Raw genomic sequence first — 19,560 nt, forward strand, 5'->3', positions numbered from 1 at the left:
GCTGAGGGACAGGGCAGGAGGGCCTGGGGGACCAGAGCTGAGGGACAGGGCAGGAGGGCCTGGGGGACCAGAGCTGAGGGACAGGGCAGGAGGGCCTGTTTGGGACCAGATCTGAGGGACAGGGCAGGAGGGCCTGGGGGACCAGAGCTGAGGGACAGGGCAGGAGGGCCTGGGGGACCAGAGCCTGGGGGACAGGGCAGGAGGGCCTGGGGGACCAGAGCTGAGGGACAGGGCAGGAGGGCCTGGCGACCAGAGCTGAGGGACAGGGCAGGAGGGCCTGGGGGACCAGAGCTGAGGGACAGGGCAAGAGGGCCTGGGGACCAGAGCTGAGGGACAGGGCAGGAGGGCCTGGGGGACCAGAGCTGAGGGACAGGGCAGGAGGGCCTGGGGGACCAGAGCTGAGGGACAGGGAAGGAGGAACTGGGGGACCAGAGCTGAGGGACAGGGCAGGAGGGCCTGGGGGACCAGAGCTGAGGGACAGGGCAGGAGGGCCTGTTTGGGACCAGAGCTGAGGGACAGGGCAGGAGGGCCTGGGGGACCAGAGCTGAGGGACAGGGCAGGAGGGCCTGTTTGGGACCAGAGCTGAGGGACAGGGCAGGAGGGCCTGGGGGACCAGAGCTGAGGGACAGGGCAGGAGGGCCTGTTTGGGACCAGATCTGAGGGACAGGGCAGGAGGAACTGGGGGACCAGAGCTGAGGGACAGGGCAGGAGGGCCTGGGGGACCAGAGCTGAGGGACAGGGCAGGAGGAACTGGGGGACCAGAGCTGAGGGACAGGGCAGGAGGGCCTGGGGGACCAGAGCTGAGGGACAGGGCAGGAGGGCCTGGGGGACCAGAGCTGAGGGACAGGGCAGGAGGGCCTGGCGACCAGAGCTGAGGGACAGGGCAGGAGGGCCTGTTTGGGACCAGAGCTGAGGGACAGGGCAGGAGGAACTGGGGGACCAGAGCTGAGGGACAGGGCAGGAGGGCCTGGGGGACCAGAGCTGAGGGACAGGGCAGGAGGGCCTGGGGGACCAGAGCTGAGGGACAAGGCAGGAGGGCCTGGGGGACCAGAGCTGAGGGACAGGGCAGGAGGGCCCGAGACCCCTGGCACAGCCTTCTGGAAGGCTCAGCGCTGCAGTGGACAAGAGTGGCAGAGGGCAGCAGCCACATAATGGACACTGCACCAAGGTCCCTGCTCCAGGGGATGGAGGACAGAGGGGACCAGGCTGTGACAGCACCGGAGCTACTGCAGGAGGGAAGCAGGCTGGTCTGAGAGGGTGGCTGTGGCAGTGTGCTTAGAGGGACAAGCCGGCCTTCCCCGTCTGTCTCAGGTCTCCAGTCTACAGGAAGATGGCAGGAACAGCAGAAGGCGCCCAAGCACCCTTCACTAGATACCGAGGTGCACAGACCCAGAAACAGGCCAGTGAGGCAGGGCAGCGAGCCCGGGACCCACACAGCAGTGCTGTGGACAGCTGGCCAGTGAGTCCTGTCTGGCCTGTCTGGGGTCCATCGTGCTCTTCGTGTCCTGAGTGGTTAACAGTAGAGGGCCCTGTCTCCGCGAGGCTCGGCTTTGGCAGCATTCTCACTGAGAAACACCCTGACCTGGACAGGGACTCGGGCGAGTGCCTGCAGGTGCAGCACCATGGGTGATGGTGGCCTGGAGTCCTTCTCAGAGGCCTGGTCAGCAGGCTTCTGGCTGTCTCCTTGCAACTCACAGCCTGACTGTGGCTGAGGCCTCTGTGGGGAGGGCCGGGTGCGCGGATGCCGGCGAGCCAAGTGCTAGGTGCCTCCTCCTTTCCCAGAGCGCCCGGGAGGGCTGAGGGCTGGGTGCTGATGAGCTCAGACTCCAGCCTGGGCTTCCTGCCCTCCCTCACTAGGACGGGCGTGGAGACAGGAGCCTAGGAGCATGGCTGAACCTGTGGGCAAGGGAACGCTGCCCTTTTGGGCTCCCTGAAGACGTTCAAGTGGGGTTTCCAGCCCTCCTGGGGAGGGGGCAGGTGGATAACCCTAGGCAGAGGAGAAGGAGCAGCGGGAGATGGCCAAGCCCAGCCACAGCAGACTGAGGGTACAGCTCTGGGGCATGAACACTCCCTTCCGGTGCCCTTCCCGGGTCTGCACACAGGGCAAAGGCCTCCAGGAGAGGAGCCCGGTGCGGTAAAGGCTTCCTGGGGCCTAATTGCCTGCTCCCTGGTGCATGGCTCACATCCTGGGGGCAGAGAGGCTCCTGGGAGGCCGCAGCCCTGCAGGCTCAGCTAGCTGCCTGCGTCAGAGCCCCAACCATGAGGCAGAGCCAGGCTCGCTGGGCGCTGACGCAGGGCTGGCGAGGCAGGCCGCAGCGGGACTCTCCTGCTCCTCTGAAATCCAGCTCCCTTCTCCTAGGCGAGCTGTGGCCGGGCCTCGCCACAGACTGGCTTCAGGAGGAGAAGCTGGCCACGGGCTAGGAGAAGCCGGTCGTGGCAGCGGCAATCACCACATACCAGGCCCGCATGTCCAGAGGCCCCTGGGACATTAAGGACCTTTACCAGCTGAGCAAGAACAAGACACCTCCATATTTGGAACAATAAATTTTTAAGAAGCCAGACTGGAGTTCAGGACCAAAGCCACACAGGCAAATATGCCAATATTTAAACAGCTGGACACTGATGAGTGGACCAATTAGACGTGTCCATGCGCTCACCTTGGAAGCTGTGAAGCCCGTGTGGGTGGGGACCCACCACCTCCGAGCACAGTCCCACTTTAGCTGCTTAAGCTCCAAGAATGGCCCTGACCAGGCCCAGGCCGCGCGGACATCCTCCAGAGAAAGGAAAGGCACGACTCCCATGGAGCGCCAATAGACCTGGCAGCAGGCCGAGGGTGAGGCTGCAGGACCCACCCCACATACTTAGGGCATGGGCAACACCCCAGTCCTGGCCAAGGGGACCCGAGGAGAGCCAGCTCCAGGGCCATTCCCCGGGGAGCCAAGGAAGCCAGAGTAGCCCATCAGGCTGCTGGGGACAGAACGGGAGGGCTGGGTGGCCTCTTCTGCTCTTGGTGACATCCTGGAGGTACCTGCAGCGGCCAGCAACACCACGCTGCCTCCCCGACTGTGCCAAGCACGGCCCGCATGGCCACAGTGCCGAGCTGCAGTCCCTCGGGGGCATGAGCTCCCAGAATGACATCCGCAGAGCCCCAGGGCAGGAGCACTGGTGAGAGTTGCTAGACAAGATCCTCGTTTCCCGGGCGCCGCAGGAAACACTGTACAAACGTGTCAATCACCTGTCATTGCTACTGTAAATCCATCATGTAAGGAAACCCAGGGAGATCACCCCACTCCTGAACTGCTCTTTTCGAGAACTCACCGCCTGTGAACAGGTGTCCCCGCCTTCCGGAGGCCTCCCGCCCTGTCACTCACATGGAGCCCAAGGAGACTAGGCAGCTGAAGCTGGCACTGGGAAGACGCGGGAGGCTTTCTGACCCCAAGCGCCATGTGTGGCCCCTGCCCACCACACCCACCGCCCAGAGTGCAGTTGTGAGCGAGGGATGGGGACGCAGCAGTCCCCCTTCTGCCAGTCAGTGCTGTCCGGCAAAAGGCCTCTGGGGCTGAGGGGCCCTGGGGTGGGTGGTGAGGGAACATCCTGTGCCCACTGGGCAGGAGACGCCTGGTCTTGGCCCATGTGGGGCATCTAGCTTGGGGACGTTGCCACATGAGAGCAAGGCACCCAGGGGCCACCTCCTCGATCATGTGCCTTTCAGCCTGCAACAGAGGACGCAGCAGGAGAGACCTGGCGAAAGCCACCACTGTCTCAGAGCAAAAGGACCCTTGAGAAGAGCCTGGGCCAGGCTGGAGTGAGTGGTGATGGTGCCGCCCGCTCAGCGCTCCCTTCCTGGCCCTGCCTCTGCACGTGGTGGGAATCAGGATCCTGGCCTCCCAGAAGACTCTCCTCCCACCGCCCTTCCTCATCCTCATTCCTCAGGGAAACAGAAGGCCTGGACCTGCCAACAAGAGCCATGGCCAGATGCCGCGGGAAGGCAAGAGTCAAGAAATCTTAAATCTGCCATAGCCTCAGCACTTCCTTCAGAAAACCACAGGTTCCCTTCTATTATCTCATCCTCTCGTTTCTTTCTTGTAACAACATTATTGAGACATATGGTAGTTCTCCTTCATCTGGTTTCCCATGGCCAAGCAAGGTCCAAAAATATTGAATAAAAAATTCCAGAATTAAAAAAATTCCTAAGTTTTAAAAACCTGCCTCCTATTCTGAGTAGCATGATAGAATCTCACACCAACCTGCTCTGTCTCATCCAGGATGTGAACCAGTCCCTTGTCCAGTGTATCCTCACAGAATATGCTACCCTCCTGGTTAGCACTCAGTAACAATCTCAGTTATCAGTTAGTTCAATTACTCTGGTATCATAATGCTTTTATAAAGAGTTCAGCACTATCCACCATTGCAAATAAGAGAGGTCTACTAAAATTTATAGATCATAAAATTCAGACCTTTAAATTGCATGAATCGGTAGTTCCCAAACTTACATAGTTGTGTAGTCATCATTCATCATCTGAGAACACTTCTATCATCCCTAGTAAGAAACGCTGTCCCCACTGGCAGTCACTCCCCAGCTTCCCACAACACCCCCCTTGCCGTCTCTGGCCGTTCTGGACAGTTCACACCAGGAAAGCATCCAACATGTGCTGACTGGTTTGTCCCACCTGTGTTATGGCTCCCCACGTCACAGCACACACTGGTGGGACATGGGTGCCGGCTGCTTGGTCCTGAGGACCAGCGTGTGTGTGGCTGTCTCCTTCCCTCCTGGAGGAGAGTGGCGGGTCCTGGTAACTTGGAGTGCAGCCTTCAGAGGAGTCACAGGGCGACCCCAGCAGCCACTTCCCCTAGTGCTGGGATACTTGCTTCTAAGGCCAGCGTCTGACGAGACCTCACTAAGCACCTGGGTTCCCCTCACCCAGCATTGCAGCACACAATCCTGCCACTTCCTCCTGGAGGTGGCTTTGGTGACTCCGGAGACTTCTATGGGTACAAGGACCTCTGCGGGCTCTCCTGGCCCCAAACACCTCTGACAGTGTGAAGGGGCTCAGGAAGGATGCTTCTGGGACAGCACCACTGTAAAGCTGGGGTCTTCAGCAGTGGCTGGAGTGAATCCCTACTCGGTGAATGGTCTTAGGAAGCCCAGGAAAGAAGAGCTGACCACGTGGCCCACCCTGGGCTCCTGGGCCCAGTTTGCCGACGGGGCCGGGAAAGCCCTGGGCCTCTCCCCGTAGCTGCGTGAGCTGCTCCTGGCTGTCCTCCCCAGTCTCCAGCCCACATGCCCGGCCTGGACCCACCTTGCTCATGTGCAGCTGCTGCTGCTGGAACTGCTGCTTGTGCTTCTCCAGGAACTGCTGGTGCTGCTGCTGGATCACCAGGTGCTGCAGCGCCTGTGCGTTCTGCGGCAGTGGTGCCGACTGTGTGCGCCCCAAAGGGCGGTGCTGCCGCAGCTTGTGGATGGATGGGGACACCCGGTCCGTACCAACCAGGGGCTGTGAGTGGAGGGGCAGCGTTCCCAGGCCTGAAAGATACCAGTCTGAAGATAATATGGAGGAAGAAACAGCAGAGGGGGAAAGAGGAGGAAGAGAGGGGAGGAGAGAAGGCTGTTGAGTGACTGATGGAGACGACCGTGACGCACGCCTGGCAGCCCAGGCACCCTCTCCCAGGGGGCCACCAGCTGTCCTGCTGAGGGGCTAGTCCAGCTACAGGCAGAGCTCACGTGGGCTCGGGCTTGGAGACAGAGACTATCATCTGGAGGCTCCTGAGGATCAGGTCAATGCACTGAAACAGCAGTTCTGCACAGAAGAGGCAGCTTCAAGAGGTCGGGGAACACACTGCCGCTGGGGACTGGTCTATCACTTCTCCCACAGGGACCTCTGTGTCCAGAGCACCCATGGAAGTTGGGTGTTCTAGCTCTGGTATGCACATCCTTACACATCCCATGACCAGCAAGAGGGAAGGTCTGTGGCCAATCTGCAGGAACTCAGAGACAAACTGAGAGCAAAACTGGCCACGAGACACCAGGCCACCTCCAAGGCCCTGAGCTCTGCTGAGCTGCACTGCACCTTGTTTGGTGCACATTCACTGTGAACCAAACCCAGGTGGCTGTGGGAAGTGAGGAGAGGAAGCAGGCAGGAGGAAGCGGGTCTTCTCCCGGAGCACGGCATGGAGAGCAGAGACCAGGTGCACTCAGCAGCTGCAGGGAGGCACAAGTGGGCACAGGGCTGTGGGCACAGCATGGGGACAGAGGGATGGGCAGCTGCAGGGCCAGGCACAGCCAGCCCAATGCAAGGAAAGGTCCTTGGAAGATGGCACTCGTATCCATACGCCTCCTGCACTGCCCATCCAGGGTGCTGCCTGGGGAGGAGGGAGGCCCCGTTGCAAGGCTGGAGCCAATGCTGAGGAGCTGGGCCTCTGCCCTGACCGGGCTGTGGAATGCAAGCTTGCAACAAGGCCGCGGTCCACAGGGGGCTGGGGCCACCTGTGCATTTGAGATGCTGCACAGTGCCTGAGAAACCACACTGTACTCTAAATTGAACTCTCCTGTGGTCGGTGGCTCCTGTACCCAATGGTGCTGTCCTAGAAGAGGACAGCTTGCTGGAACCCTGCTCAGGAGGCACCCTCCCTCAGGATGATGCCAAGAGACCTGGAATCAGGGCTACGTGGCAGGGAGTGAGGGGAAGGGCCTAGGAGATGCTGGGAAGGGTGGGCAGGGCCCTGGGGCAGGGTGTGGGAGGTGGAAGGTGAAGACTACTCTTCCAACCAGGAGACCCACACCAATGGGAATGGCAGGTGCTGGTTCTACCCTGCAGGGACTCAGGTAGTTCATACCTGAGCACCCCTACCTCACCGATGGGAAAGAGGCACACAGACTACAAGCGACCTCCCATGTCAGAGCAGGCTAAGTGCCAGCATCTGGAGAAACAGGCAGGGAGGGCTGGGCATGAAGCAAAGCCTGGGTGCAGGGTGAGATGCTGCACTCAGGGCTGGAGTCCCATCTCCTCTGTCCACATAGACACTCGGAGCCAGTGCACCACTCCTGCCCAGACCCATGGTGACCACAACCAAAGCTTTAGGGAGCAGCAGCAGCAGGGAGCAAGGAAGCCAACAGACCCCAGAGCTAGCCCACAGGCCTCCAGCCAGCACCCCACCACAACAGGCACAGGGCTCTGCCCACTGAGGGTACACGGCTGGCCAGGCCAGCCCTGAGGTCAGTCCAAAGGCAAATTTTGAACAAGCCCATAGATGTCCAGGAGAACAGCCACTTGAGCTAAGTCATGGACGGGCATGGGGATCCAACCCATGGGTGTGTGCTGGCCAGCACCACAAATCCCAGCACGTCTGAACAGCTCTCCTGCTGCTGTCACTAGGTCGTCACAGCAGGCTTCTCGTTGTCCTCTAAATTGTGTTTTTCTAAACATAACCATCCTCAGCACACATTTCTACAGTGTTTTGTTGCCAAACAGAAACCAATTATTTGCCCAAGTCAATTCTGTGCTTCCAATATGTGCTCACCTTGACCCACACAGAAACCCTGACCAGAGGGCTGGCGCACTCCTCCTGGGAGTGAGCAGAGGGGTGCCCGGCACCTGTCTGGACGCAGCGACCGAGCTGCTTGCGGTTGCAAGGTGGCCCAGTCACAGGCCAGGTGCACACACAGCACTGACAGGTGCCCTGTGCTGTCCCGCCTGCTCCAGAAGCCACATGAGGCCCAGCAGGAAAGCCCCACACTGCCAAAGCCTTGGCTACAGCACGAGGCCCACACGCTCACCTGTGACGAGGGACGTTTGTGCAGACGGCTGCTCCAGCAGGACCATGTGCTGCAGAAGAGGGTTGTGAGCCGCCCCACCATCCCGCTCCAGAGGAGAGGCGCTCAGGTAGGGGGTGAGGTGGGTGCCAGGGAAGAGGGGGATCCGCTGCTGGAGGGCAGGAAGAGCCAGTCGCTCAGCCTCCTGCTGGCCCGCTGCACCCTGGAAAGCACAGCCAGGGATGTCTGGGCGCAGGGCCACGACCGCGCCCCGAGCCACAGACCCACGGAGGCTGACTTACAGCAGCAGGGCCGGTGGCAGGAAGTCCCAAGGTGATGTTGGGCAAAGATGGCGACGTATAGAGGGGGAGTGGGGCAACCGAGCCTTCTCGAGCCACAAGTCTGTGCGCCAAGCTGGTCTGCAGATAGAACACAGTGACCGTCACCCTAGAGCCTCTGAAGCAGTGCGCACCTGGAGAAAGGTGGGCGCCTGGGCCATTCCCTAGCAGCAGTCCTCGGTCTTCTTGTCACTGCACCTTGCTCCTCATTCAATTTGCTTGTACACCATAAAACAAGCAGAAGACAACTAGGACAATACAGTAAAAACACATTTTTGTGGCTGGGAATATCTTTCCAAACATGATAATGAATGCAGAAATCATTGGAAAAAAAACCCCTGCTCTCCTTCCTAGAAGGCAGCAAACTGTGGCTATCAGCATGGTACAGGGCAGACAGAGGTCCACATGCAAAGTGCTCACAAACCAAGGAACAACCCAAAGTGAGGAAAGTACACAGCCCAATCCAGGGACCACAGAAGATATAGTACTAAGGGGGAATAAACTCATGAAGAAAACATGCAACGTCATCAGCCTTCTGAGAACACGCTTAAGGACTGAGTGCGTGGCGACAACCTGATTTTGGGCACTGGGGATTGAACCCAGAGGCACTTAACACCTGAGCCACCTCCCCATCCTGTTTTAGGTTTTATTTAGAGACAGGGTCTTGCTAAGTTGCTGAAGCTGGCCTTGAACTCATAATCCTCCTGCCTCAGCCTCCTGAGCTGCTGGGATTATAGGCATGTTCCACTGCGCCGGGCACATTGGCAATGACTTTTTAAAAATGCTAATATCATCTTGGAACAGAGAAAGGGAAACACATTACTGGAAGACGGCAAACTGTGGTGCTTTCTGCAGAACAATTTGGCAATCTATCAGAAGCCTTAAAGGTGGAGCTGATCTTGATCCTGAAACTCTACTCTTAGGATGCAGTGTTAAGAAGGATTCCTAAGGAAAAGACCCATGTGCACACAGGACCTGGCCACTGGGCTGCTCATGGCAGCAGCATTACAGCTGCAATGTGCACCTACTCCAGCCACACTGGCATTAAGTGAATGAAGGTGCGTCGCACACTTGACTTGGAAGAGGTCCAGAAATGCCCCAATGATCATTATCTGGATGTTCTTTTGTGATCAAGTTTTAAGTAGAAAAAACACGTCATAGAATCATGTACTTTCTAAAGCTGAGCTCAGACTACTCAAGCGTAAGCCTGAGGAAGGAGCAGAGGGCAGGTGCTACTCCACCCAAGTGCAGCATCTCACCCTGGACACAAGCTTTGCTTTACGCCTGGCCCTCCCTGCCTGTTCCTCCAGATGCTGGCGCTTAGCCTGCTTGCAGAATGGATGGGCTTGGCAGGGGACGGGGCTCTACTTGGTCTGCACCATGCAGAGAAGACCCATCCCAGTGCACTCTAAAGGAAAGCAAGAGCCAACTATGGTGCAGGGACACTGTTCAGCTAGCCTGGTGGGCAGGCAGCAATCTGCATGGCATGTGACTCAACAATTCCATCCTATCACAAAGGCAGAGGGGCAGCTCGAGTACTTTACAATTTCATTTACAAGAAAACAATTTATGAAATGAACATCAGGATAAGTTGATGTAAGGGAGGTGACCTGTCTGCAGCCCTGCTAGAGAACGTGGGGCGGGTAGCAGGAAGGCACAGTGCCCCCGGGGCAATGGCCACCTCATGCTCCTGCCCGCAATCTGCACGCTCAGCCAAGGAATCCTGTTGGAGACCAACCCCTGCCTCACGCTGCAAATGCTCACCAGGAACCTGCAGCTGTGTCCCTGGAAGGACACTGACAGAGCCTCTGCTCTCATGAGGAATGGCTCTGACCGCCCTTGGGATGGCCACATATTGCACAGCTGCCTATGCACAAGGGTGACCATGTGGCTTCTGGGATAGGCTTTTCCTAGACATTTTTTTTTTGGTGAGGGGGGTTCAAAAGTGAAAGACATATCTGCAAGTCATGCTTCCGAGAAGACGCCCGAGCTTGCCCAGGAAGCAGGGCTCTCCCTAAGGAGAACTGCTCGTTTAGAAGTTGTGATTCCTTTATAATCAACATTTTTTTTTAACCTAGTCACTCTGAGAAATAAAGCTGCCTCTGTGAATTTGCCCTTTTGAGGAGAAGTGGATGCTCCTGCTGTCTCCAGGGGCACCTGGGAGCAGGCCCCGAGCTCTGTTGCTCCAGGACGGGCTCTGTCGCTGCCTGCCAGGGCTGGTCTGCTTTCTAGCCCTGGCTTCCTCAGAAGCCCAAGGGCCTGTGGCTGAGCATCTGCACCTCATCTCTGGCTTCAGAGCTCTGCTTCCCCTAGAGGGCCTGCAGGACATGGTGGTCTTCCCATAGTGGCCTCAGGGCAATGGCCAGAGGAAGCAGAGAGAGCCAGGCCACCATGCCACCTCCATTTGCACCAGATGCCCCACTAGGGCAGTCCTGCTGCCTCTGGACCACATGGGAGGGTGAGCCAGCCCTTGGCCAGGAAGCAGGAAGCTCTGAAAATCACCAATCCTAATGGCATCTGAGATCCTAAAGGGACATCCATGTGTGGTCCAGCATCACAGGCCACCCCCACCTGTGGTGATGAGCATCTGAGGTGAAACCTGGACGGTCAGACTTGTATAGTTCTTGTGACTCCTTTTATATGTCTCTGAGTTTACAGTAGCTTAAGTTATATATCCCACAGTTTATAACAATCAATATATAACTTAAACCAGAACCATACAGGTCCCCCACAAAAAGGCACTGCTACGAAGATTCCAAATGCACACACCACATGAGCCTCTGTGCCCATGAGCAACCCTGGGACCTCCCAGGGAGGGGTGAGAGCAACCCTGGGGGACACCCCAAGGAGGGGCGACAGCGACCCTGGGGACTCCCCAGGGAGGGAGCGACTTCCAGCTGCATTCTGAATTAACTGTAGGCAGAGCTTAGCTGTGGCCTGCTCGCAGAGGGCTGTTAAAACGTCTAATAAGTAAGTACATACCTAAACTGGTCGGTTGAAGAGCACAGGTAAGAAGAGAAATTGAAGTATAACGTAAAACTAAGAGGAACGGGAACTGAGGAGCCCAGAGACAGCGACCCTGGGGAACCCCTCCCAGCTGTGGCCCTCGTCTCTACAACACCTTTTATACACAGAGGGTTGGGACTTCAAACGAAAATGCTAACCGCGCGTGTCCCAGCTTGGATTCTGCCAACCTTTGGAAGGGCAGCAGTCCTTTCTAAATATTTAAGAAGCAAACAACTACACTTAATAAATTGCAGCCTCTGTAGGTTGACACTCAGAACATGCGGGAGGCTCGTACGCTCTGCTGCATGCGGCCCTGCGGCAGGCAGCCTTCCTGGCCAATCCATCAGAAAGCTGGCTGTTGAAGCAGCCCCCGTGCCTCTCCCAGGCCCAGCACCCTGAACCCTCCAGACCCTTGTGTCCTGGCTGGCCCAACTCTCCCCACCAGCTGTGGAGCTACCCTCCCTGTGCTGGCCCTCAGGATGGGGACGCTGGGCAGTGAGCATAGGGGATGAGGGTGCTGGGACCTGTTGCAGCCGGGCAGGGGCCACCCACAGCGCTGGGTGGGTGCACCCTCCTCTGCTGAAGCTCCAGCGCCTGGAGTCACCCCCACGAGTGGCGTCAGAGCACTCCTGGCCCATGCTCATTGCTCACACCCTCCCGGATCGCTGCACCCCTCAGAGTGCATTGAAAGCAGGGTCAAAGAAGGGGTGCTGGGTCTCAAGCCTGGAGCCCTTGGTTCCCTGTCTGCCCCTGTGGTGCCAACCGTCGGGGAGCCGCCCGCTCCCCGACTCCTGCTGCTCAGTGCTCCTCGTGTCTCCCCAATGTGACCCTGTTGTTCTCACCCAGCAACTCCTCCAACGGGCCTGCTGCCTGCCAGGACCCTGTGCATATCACCTGCATCATGACACCCTCTGTTGAACATGCTTGGGGAGAGGCCGGGGAAAGATGGGGCTGGAGGGCCCTGGGTGTGTGGAGAACTAGGGTGCTCATATTTCAGGGGGGCTGCGATGAAGTGGGGGAGGAATTCCCAGAAAGCTCTCCCCAGGGCCACCCCCATGCCAGTTCCCCTTGCCCCATGCTGGCCAGTTCAGGGTGAGTGTAGGGGTTGGATGGCACAGAGCAGGCATGCCACTGACCGGGAGTACACTGACCTCGGCTGGGACGCTGGGCACAGCAGGCACGATGCCATTCTCAGTGCTGACGTTGCCGGAACTGCTGTTGGGTGAGCTGGGCCCAGACCCCGGGGCACTGCTGCACGCAGAGTCTGCAAGTGAGAGACAGTGGCTGGGGCCAGGCCCGGGGTGGCAGCTGCCTCTGTGGGTTTCCGCTTGCTAGCCTGCTGGCCGGCACAAATCCCAAGCAGAAAGAACATGGCCGCGACTCCAGAGTGGGCAACAGGAGGCTCTCCCGATTCCTGGGCCTTGCTGCTACCTCCTGGTGAGTCTGCAGAACTCAGGACTCCATGCAGCCTCTGCACAGCCCTCTGGGAAGTGCTTGCTATCAACTCCATGGCTCCCGTGATTTCAGGATGGTTTGAAGCACCTGAGAGGTAAGCTCCTAAACATTTATTAACATCCTAGCAACAAAAGACTAAGAACACAGAAGCCAAACAACTCTCGACGGCGGAAGGTCAAGTTTACTGTGCTCACTAAGAAGCTAGTTAATTAAGAAGCCCTCCATGACTGCTTGGAATGTCACTCCCTGGTTTTCCCAGGATCAGCAAGTGCCCAGCAAAAGAGCCAGGGGCCAGGACTTCACCAGCGTTACTTCAGAACACACCAGACAGCTGCCCTGGCCTGCCTACCAGGCAGCGGGCTGGGCGGGCTCCAGCTGACCACGACTTGTGAGAGGAGCCAAGGCAGGTCCATCTGTTTTCACACGGGCCACTGCCCCTGACTCTGGACACAGCAGGGACCCTGAGGGGGGCTGGGGAATTCCTCCTCTATGTCCTGACCCTGAGCACACAGTACCTCCTCCTCCAACTGGAGAGCACCCCAGCCCACAGGAGGCTGCTGTCCACAGAGCAGACTGAAAACTGGCTTCAAGGGTATCTCTGGGTTACAAGGAGGAGGACGGAGATAGATGGTGGGCATGGAAGCCACTGTCCCTTGGTGCTCCACAGCAGGCAGGTTCAGCTCCAGCAGCTGCGCTGTGCTGAGCTATGAGGTGGGCGCCATCCTGATCCCCTCTGCACAGAGAAAGCTGAGGCAGTAATGTCACCTTCCCTAGGCCACCCGGCTTGCGGAGGACACCAAAGGCGAACTGTCTTCAAGTTGATGTGGGCAGGCTGAAGGCTCACATCCTCTGTGGACCGAGCTACCCACCCAGGAATAGCTGGGCGGCCAAATTCCTGAGCCAGTGCCCAGGCCCTACGGCACTGCTCCTGCCATCTACCCGACCTTGGCCAGCTCTTGTCATAGGCCCCACCTGCCCCCTCCCCTCGTGCCTCTCACTCACTCCATCTACCAATTGCCAACTCCAGAGCGTGGCTTGGCCCTCTGGTGATGTCACCTAGGCTGAGCAGGTGTCCGCCATCACTCGGCCTTCTTCTAGCCCCTGACTCCACACTGACATCCTAGAAGCGGCCTTGCCTGGGCCCTCTCCCTGACAGTGTCTCCAGGAAACCCTCTGACGCTGCCTGGCAGGATCAGGGGGCCGCTCCACTGTGTGCACACGGGCAGGGCAGCGTGGAGTCATGAAACACAGTCACCCGACTGCTACCCCTTTAACCGACCCACTCAGGACTCTGACCTGAGGAAGCAAGCGCCCTGCAGGACCACGGTGGACGGTGGACGGTCTGCACTGGTGAGAGGAGAGGCCTGGCAGCAGGGCTATACAGGCACCTCACAGGGCGGGGCCCAGGCCCCCCTCGTGCTCTTCATCCAGCCTGAGTCTAACAAGTGGCAGAGTGCGAGGCTGCCTGTCCGTGACTTCCCGCACGTCTGCGTGGCTCTCTCCTGCCCCAGGACTCCACCACCTCCCCACTGTGTGTGGGACCACCTCCCTGCAGCCCTGACTGTCCCAGCTCCTCTCCCAGCACTGTCTCCTCTGTCCATCAGACCACAGTTCAGAGGCCACCTTCTCCACAGCTTCTGGTCTCACCATGCTACTTGCCCACCCTGCCCTGGAGCTGCTGGGGCACACCCTTCATCCAGCACAGCTCAGCACTAACCAGGCCACCCATGTGACAGCTGGGGGTCCCCAGGAGGCTGTCAGCTCCGGGAAGGCAAGGAGCCTGTCTCACTGCTTCTGTGCCCAGCTCTGACATTTAGATACCATTAAGCAGTCACTGGGTGACAACAGGAACTCGAGATGTGACACTCAGAAGCAGCTGGCTGAAGGCGCCATCTTAGCAACCTTTGGCTGGGACGTTGTGGGGTCTGGTGTACCAGAGCCAGCCTGAACAAGCCCGCGCACGGGGACAACGTGCCTGGGTGTTGGAACAGTTTTCAGCTCATGGGCCCCAGTTCCACTGAGTCCTCCTAGTTTATCAGACTGGTGAGACTGGGCTCCAGCATCCCTTGATCTCTCTTGCCAGAAAGTCTCTACACAGAACCATCAGAGGAAAGAGCCACTCACAAAGGAAGACAAGGACGAAACGGGCACTCCCAATGGATGAAGGCTTCAGCCTCGAATGAGTGCACAAAGGTCAAGGCCAGGGCAGCTGGAGAACCCTGGAGCACGCAGGGCAGGGATGGCCAAGCCACGTCCAGAAGGGAAGCTCTCCTCTCATGCCTTAGGGGAGGGTTGTGCTGAGACCTGGCCATTCACCAGGAAGGGGCCAGTTGGGAACCTCCCCAGCCTCTTCCCCAGCAGCAGCACACTCCCCAGGACACACTAGACTAAACCGGCCCAGGGCACTCAGGACTCCTCCCGGCCTTCCAGTGCACCTGGCCTCCTCTCCAGGGCATCTGGGAGCAGCCCTTGTTTCCTGGTGCCAGGACTTTGAAAAGTGGAGGTGCACCTGGAGAATAGGCCCTGGGGTGCAGCTGGGGGCTGTGCTCCCTGAGTGAGGAGCTGGGATCCACCCAGGGCATAGGGTGCTGAGTGAGATGCACCTGTGGGACTTGGAACTCTGGAGATGCTGGGGGACACCTGTGGAGAGGGACTGAGGAGTCATGCTTCTGGACAGGTGTGTCCTCAAGAGGCAGGAAGTGGCCCAGTGGGTCCTGGTCCTCACAGTGGGGTGTCTGGGCAGGGGGTGCTCACGAGGTTGCTGCCCTCAGAAAGGGGCAGGGAGGGGGTGCTGACCCTGCCTGTTGGCACTCTGCTGGTGTGGACCACTCACGGGGCCAGAGGCACCAAGGTACCACAGTGGAACAGCGTGGAACAGCGGAGCCCCTGGTGTTCTCCTGCTAAGCTCATGGACACTGCTCTGTGAGCAGGGGGAGCAGGCAGGAGCAGGCGACTGACCATGAACACCTTCAGACGAACCTCAAATACATCTCCCATGACACAAGGTGCCTGGGCCTAATACCTGACCCAGGGAGCGGGCACCTGTTGAGGCATTCCTGGTACTGACCCTCAGTGGCCTGCCTGACACTCTGGGCTGATGGCGCCAGACCCAGCCACAGAGTTTCAGAGGCACCACAGAAGAGCTGGCTTCCACAGGAAAGCTGCACAGTGCGGCAGCAGGAGCAGTTTATCTGCTTGTCTGACATACCTGTGACATCCAAGGGACGCTTTTTTAGAGCAGTGACCACAGGCCCATCTTTCCTGCGCAGGAGAGGGCTGCTCCGTCTCTCAGCCACTTTCTGCTTAAGCCTGGACCTCAATTTCAGGTTGGGTTCAGAAGCTGCAAAGAAGGAGATATCATCACAGCGAGGCAGACACAGCGAGGGTCAAGGGCTTCACAACGGTGGCTTAAAAATGTGCACACTTGGCCAGGCAGGGTGGCACACGCCTGTGATCCCAGTGGCTCAGGAGGCTTAGGCAGAAGGATAACAAGTTCAAAGCCAGCCTCAGCAACTTAGGGAGGCTCTGAGCAACTTAGTGAGACTCAATCTCTAAATGAAATATATAAAGGCTGGAGATGTGGCTCAGGGGTTAAGTGCCCCTGAGTTCAATTCCTGGTATCAAAAAAAAAAAAAAAGAAAAGAAAAAGCACACTGGGGTAATGACCACTCAGCACGGCAGTGCTGGGCTGGCATGGGGTGCCGTGTGAAAGGAAGAGCCTACACCTCAGCAGGAGACGGGGACCGGGGCGGCTATCTGATTTACTAGGCAGGGTCCAGTGTGGGTGACAGTCACTTAGTGGTGACATTTCTTAAATAACCTCCTCCTAGATCCTTCCAAGCAGACATCCAACTGCTTGGAAGTCTGAGGGAAGTGGACACAACGGGGGCCCTCTTGGGGCCGTGGCCATGACGCCCACATCTTGTGCTTCCTTTTCGTCTGCAGATGCCCACAGCCCAGTTCAGACACCAATGGCCTCTGTGAAGGCAAGCGAGGGCCTGAAGCAAGAAGGGCTGCCCCTACCCCACGTGATGCGAGGACACCCAAGCCAATTCTGGGGTCTGAGTGCCAGCGCCAGACGCCCTCAGCGCTCACCTTGCCACTGGCACAGCCAGCGTGGGACCTGTCGTGGTGCCTGTCAGAGCCCTCCTGTGTGGACAGAGGCCACCTGCATGTGGAAGCCCACAGTGGTCCCCAACGCCTGTGTGTGGGAGCCAGACCCATCAAGTCACAGTCCCTAGGTGGCCCTGTGGGAGCTCCAGCAGAGAGGTCCAAGACTGACTGCAGCCACCACCCTGGCCCCCCCAGCTCTAGCGCCATCTCTGGACTCCTCTGACTGCAGCCTTCGGCTTGGCCTCGCCCAGGCTCTGAAGCCGTGTCCAGGCTCCTCTCCCTTCTGCCACTTGTGGATCTGTAAGTAGTGAGACGCCAGCTTTCCACACTCAGTCCCCTGTTGCTCTTGGTCCTTCTGGAAAGGGAAGTTCCCTGCTTGTGCTGGAACCAGGCAGCTGACTCCACCATGGGCCTGGGTTGTGTAGACAACCACCAGCCTCCTCCATGGGAAGAGGCCAGAAAAACAGGCCTGAGAAACCAGGTTCTGGAGAAATGGAGGCTGTGTTCACCAAGGTGCCAGACTTGCCAGGGTCCCCCGGCTGCTCTGGGGGTACTGACTCAGGGTGCAGGGCTGTCGGTTTCACGGCATCTGTACACAGAGCAAGGGACAGTCCACCTGGATGGCAGCTGATTAAGGCTGAGGGACAAACAGCGTGGACACAGCGGACCCCACCTCTGTTAACAGCACAGACCCACGTGTTCCATTTCTCTATTCATTTTTCTTACATTACTTAAAAGCAAAAACAAAAGAAGCCAGAATCTGCCTGGTTACTTAAAAAAAGAACACTTTTTTTTCCCACCACCAAACTCTCAGCTGAGGCCCACCAGGGTTCCTGCAACCCCTTGCTGGGTCTAGAGACAGAAGCTACAGACCACAGAAGTAGCCTTTGAGATGCTGCATCCACCCACAGGGCGGAGCCTGGCTGTCCATGGCCCTGTGTGGGAGGGTCTTCTCTCCAGGGCTGCCAAGATAACCCTGGATAGTCAGTGTGGCATCATGAGACAGTGTGACAAGGACATTCTGAGCTGGCCACAGACTAGCTGTGCTACTGCAGATCATCACAGGGATCTCCTCCAGGCCCTGAAGGATGGATTGGAGGTCATCTCAAGGTCAGAGCTCTGACTAGGTTACCAGGTGGCAGATCCTGTCTCTTCCCCCATCCACTTATGTCCCCTGCTAAGGTTTGACTCCCAGAGTCTACAGGGCTGGCCCCTCTGCCCTCTGACCCACCTGCTGCCCTCCCTGTGTCTCCCACAGCAGGCCCCGTCCTGCAGCCCTGCCTGATGCCCCTCTCCGCAGCACATAGCGGCCAGCACTCACCCCGCATCCTCACCTCTCCACTGCCCTGCTCTGCACCTGGAAGGCCTCCTGGATTCTGCTCTGCTCCTGAAGGGCACTTCCTTGTCATGCAAGGGAGACTCAGGGCAGGACGCACCACCTGTCTGTACCCGCCCTTCCCAGCCAGGGCCTGCTCCATACCACGCAGGACCCACAGCCTATGAAAGTGAGGACTGGCCTCAAGCACCTCAAGACACCAAAATGAGGGCAGTGAACCAATGACCCTCTGGAGCCAGCTCTGCCTGTGGGATGGCCAGAGGCAACTGGCAGGCTGGAGGCCACCACTCTGGCACTTGGGGGGGGGACATGATGGCACAAGACCCTGCCCCTGTGGAATCTACTGGACTAGCAGAGCCATCTGCAGGCTGGGGAGGGGCTGTGCAGCAGGCAGATGAGCCTCCCTTCAGGGCACAGGAAACCCTCGCTGGCACCCAGGTTTCAAACCAGGGTGCACTTGTGCACCTGGAGGTGCTGCCTCGCTGGGCTGCGGGGTTTCTGGTGCCAGGTGGCGGCAATATGCATGGGCCCTGCAAGGCCTCGTCTCTAGCCTCAGCAGCCCGGGGAGCTCCCCAGCTGGAAGGAGCTGCTTCAGGACTGAGCCACGTCCCAGGAGCCCACTTCTGCAAGGTGGCTGAAGTCCGGACACAGGGTCTCCACCTGGCAGTGAGAGCCATACTTGATGGCCCGCAATCACTCCAGCGCCGCCATGGTCAGGTGGGGCACGTGGGAGCTGCACTCTGACCTCCCCCCCCCAGGCTGTCGGAGAGGTGAAGCAGCAGCGGGAAGCACATCTGGAGAGCGGCTCGGCTCCGTGAGCAGAGGGTGAGCATGACTCCACGTGGGCAGTGGCAGGCAGGGCTCGCTGTCTTCAGAGCCCATCAGGCAGATTACAAGTCCCCCCACGCCCAGGGCCTGCCTCTGCCAGTCTTCACGAGCTCAGACACCCGACACCAGGCTACAGACGGCTTTTCCCCAGTCAGTCACAGCACAGAACAACTCTCTGAGGTGGGAGGTGGCCTTGTGGTCAGATGTGCAGAGGGAACAGGAGGGCACCAGGCACGAGGAGGGGCGGGTTCTCCCAGAGCACCGCTGCTGTGCTGGCTCCATGCCCGCCCAGCAACCAGCGAGGCAGGCCCAGTGGATCAGCAGAGAGCTGTCAGCACCCCGCTGGCGGGGCTCAGAGCGGGCATGCTGTGCCCCAGCTGCTGTTCCCTGTGTCCAAGGACAGGTCGGAAGCTCTGAGGAGAGCCGTGAGGACAGCAGGAAGGCACTGAAGGGAGGCGAGCTGGGATCTTCAAGGGCAGAACAAAGGAGGCAAGGAGGAAAATGGGGACGATGTCCAACACGGAGCTCATGAGACCAGGAGGGCATGCGGTGAAGGGTCTCGGGCAGAGTGTTCTGAGACACATTTCTCTCTCAGGAGGTGGTGGGAGCCCCAGGGTTCACACAGCCCAGTGACAAGGAGCAGACCCTCCTGAAGGTCCTGTGCTGCTGTAGAGCTCTGGGAACACAGGATCAAGATTCTGCAACAGCCACGTGACGGGCACAAAAGTGACCTG

At 58.7% G+C, this 19,560-nt stretch overlaps 1 protein-coding gene across 1 annotated transcript in view; it reads right to left on the minus strand.

Annotated features, from left to right (window-relative positions):
• Hdac4 (histone deacetylase 4) overlaps positions 1-19,560 on the minus strand; it is a 254,151-nt gene that overhangs the window by 49,385 nt on the left and 185,206 nt on the right. Inside the window, exons 8-12 of the mRNA XM_026379669.2 lie at positions 15,758-15,889; positions 12,246-12,358; positions 8,053-8,169; positions 7,775-7,973; positions 5,301-5,524 (exon numbers count right to left, since the gene is read on the minus strand). Coding sequence (XP_026235454.2) covers positions 5,301-5,524; positions 7,775-7,973; positions 8,053-8,169; positions 12,246-12,358; positions 15,758-15,889 — 785 coding nt within the window. The remainder of the gene's footprint in view (positions 1-5,300; positions 5,525-7,774; positions 7,974-8,052; positions 8,170-12,245; positions 12,359-15,757; positions 15,890-19,560) is intronic.

The sequence above is a fragment of the Urocitellus parryii genome, chromosome 1 (genome assembly GCF_045843805.1).
Source record: "Urocitellus parryii isolate mUroPar1 chromosome 1, mUroPar1.hap1, whole genome shotgun sequence".
Taxonomy (NCBI): domain Eukaryota; kingdom Metazoa; phylum Chordata; class Mammalia; order Rodentia; family Sciuridae; genus Urocitellus; species Urocitellus parryii.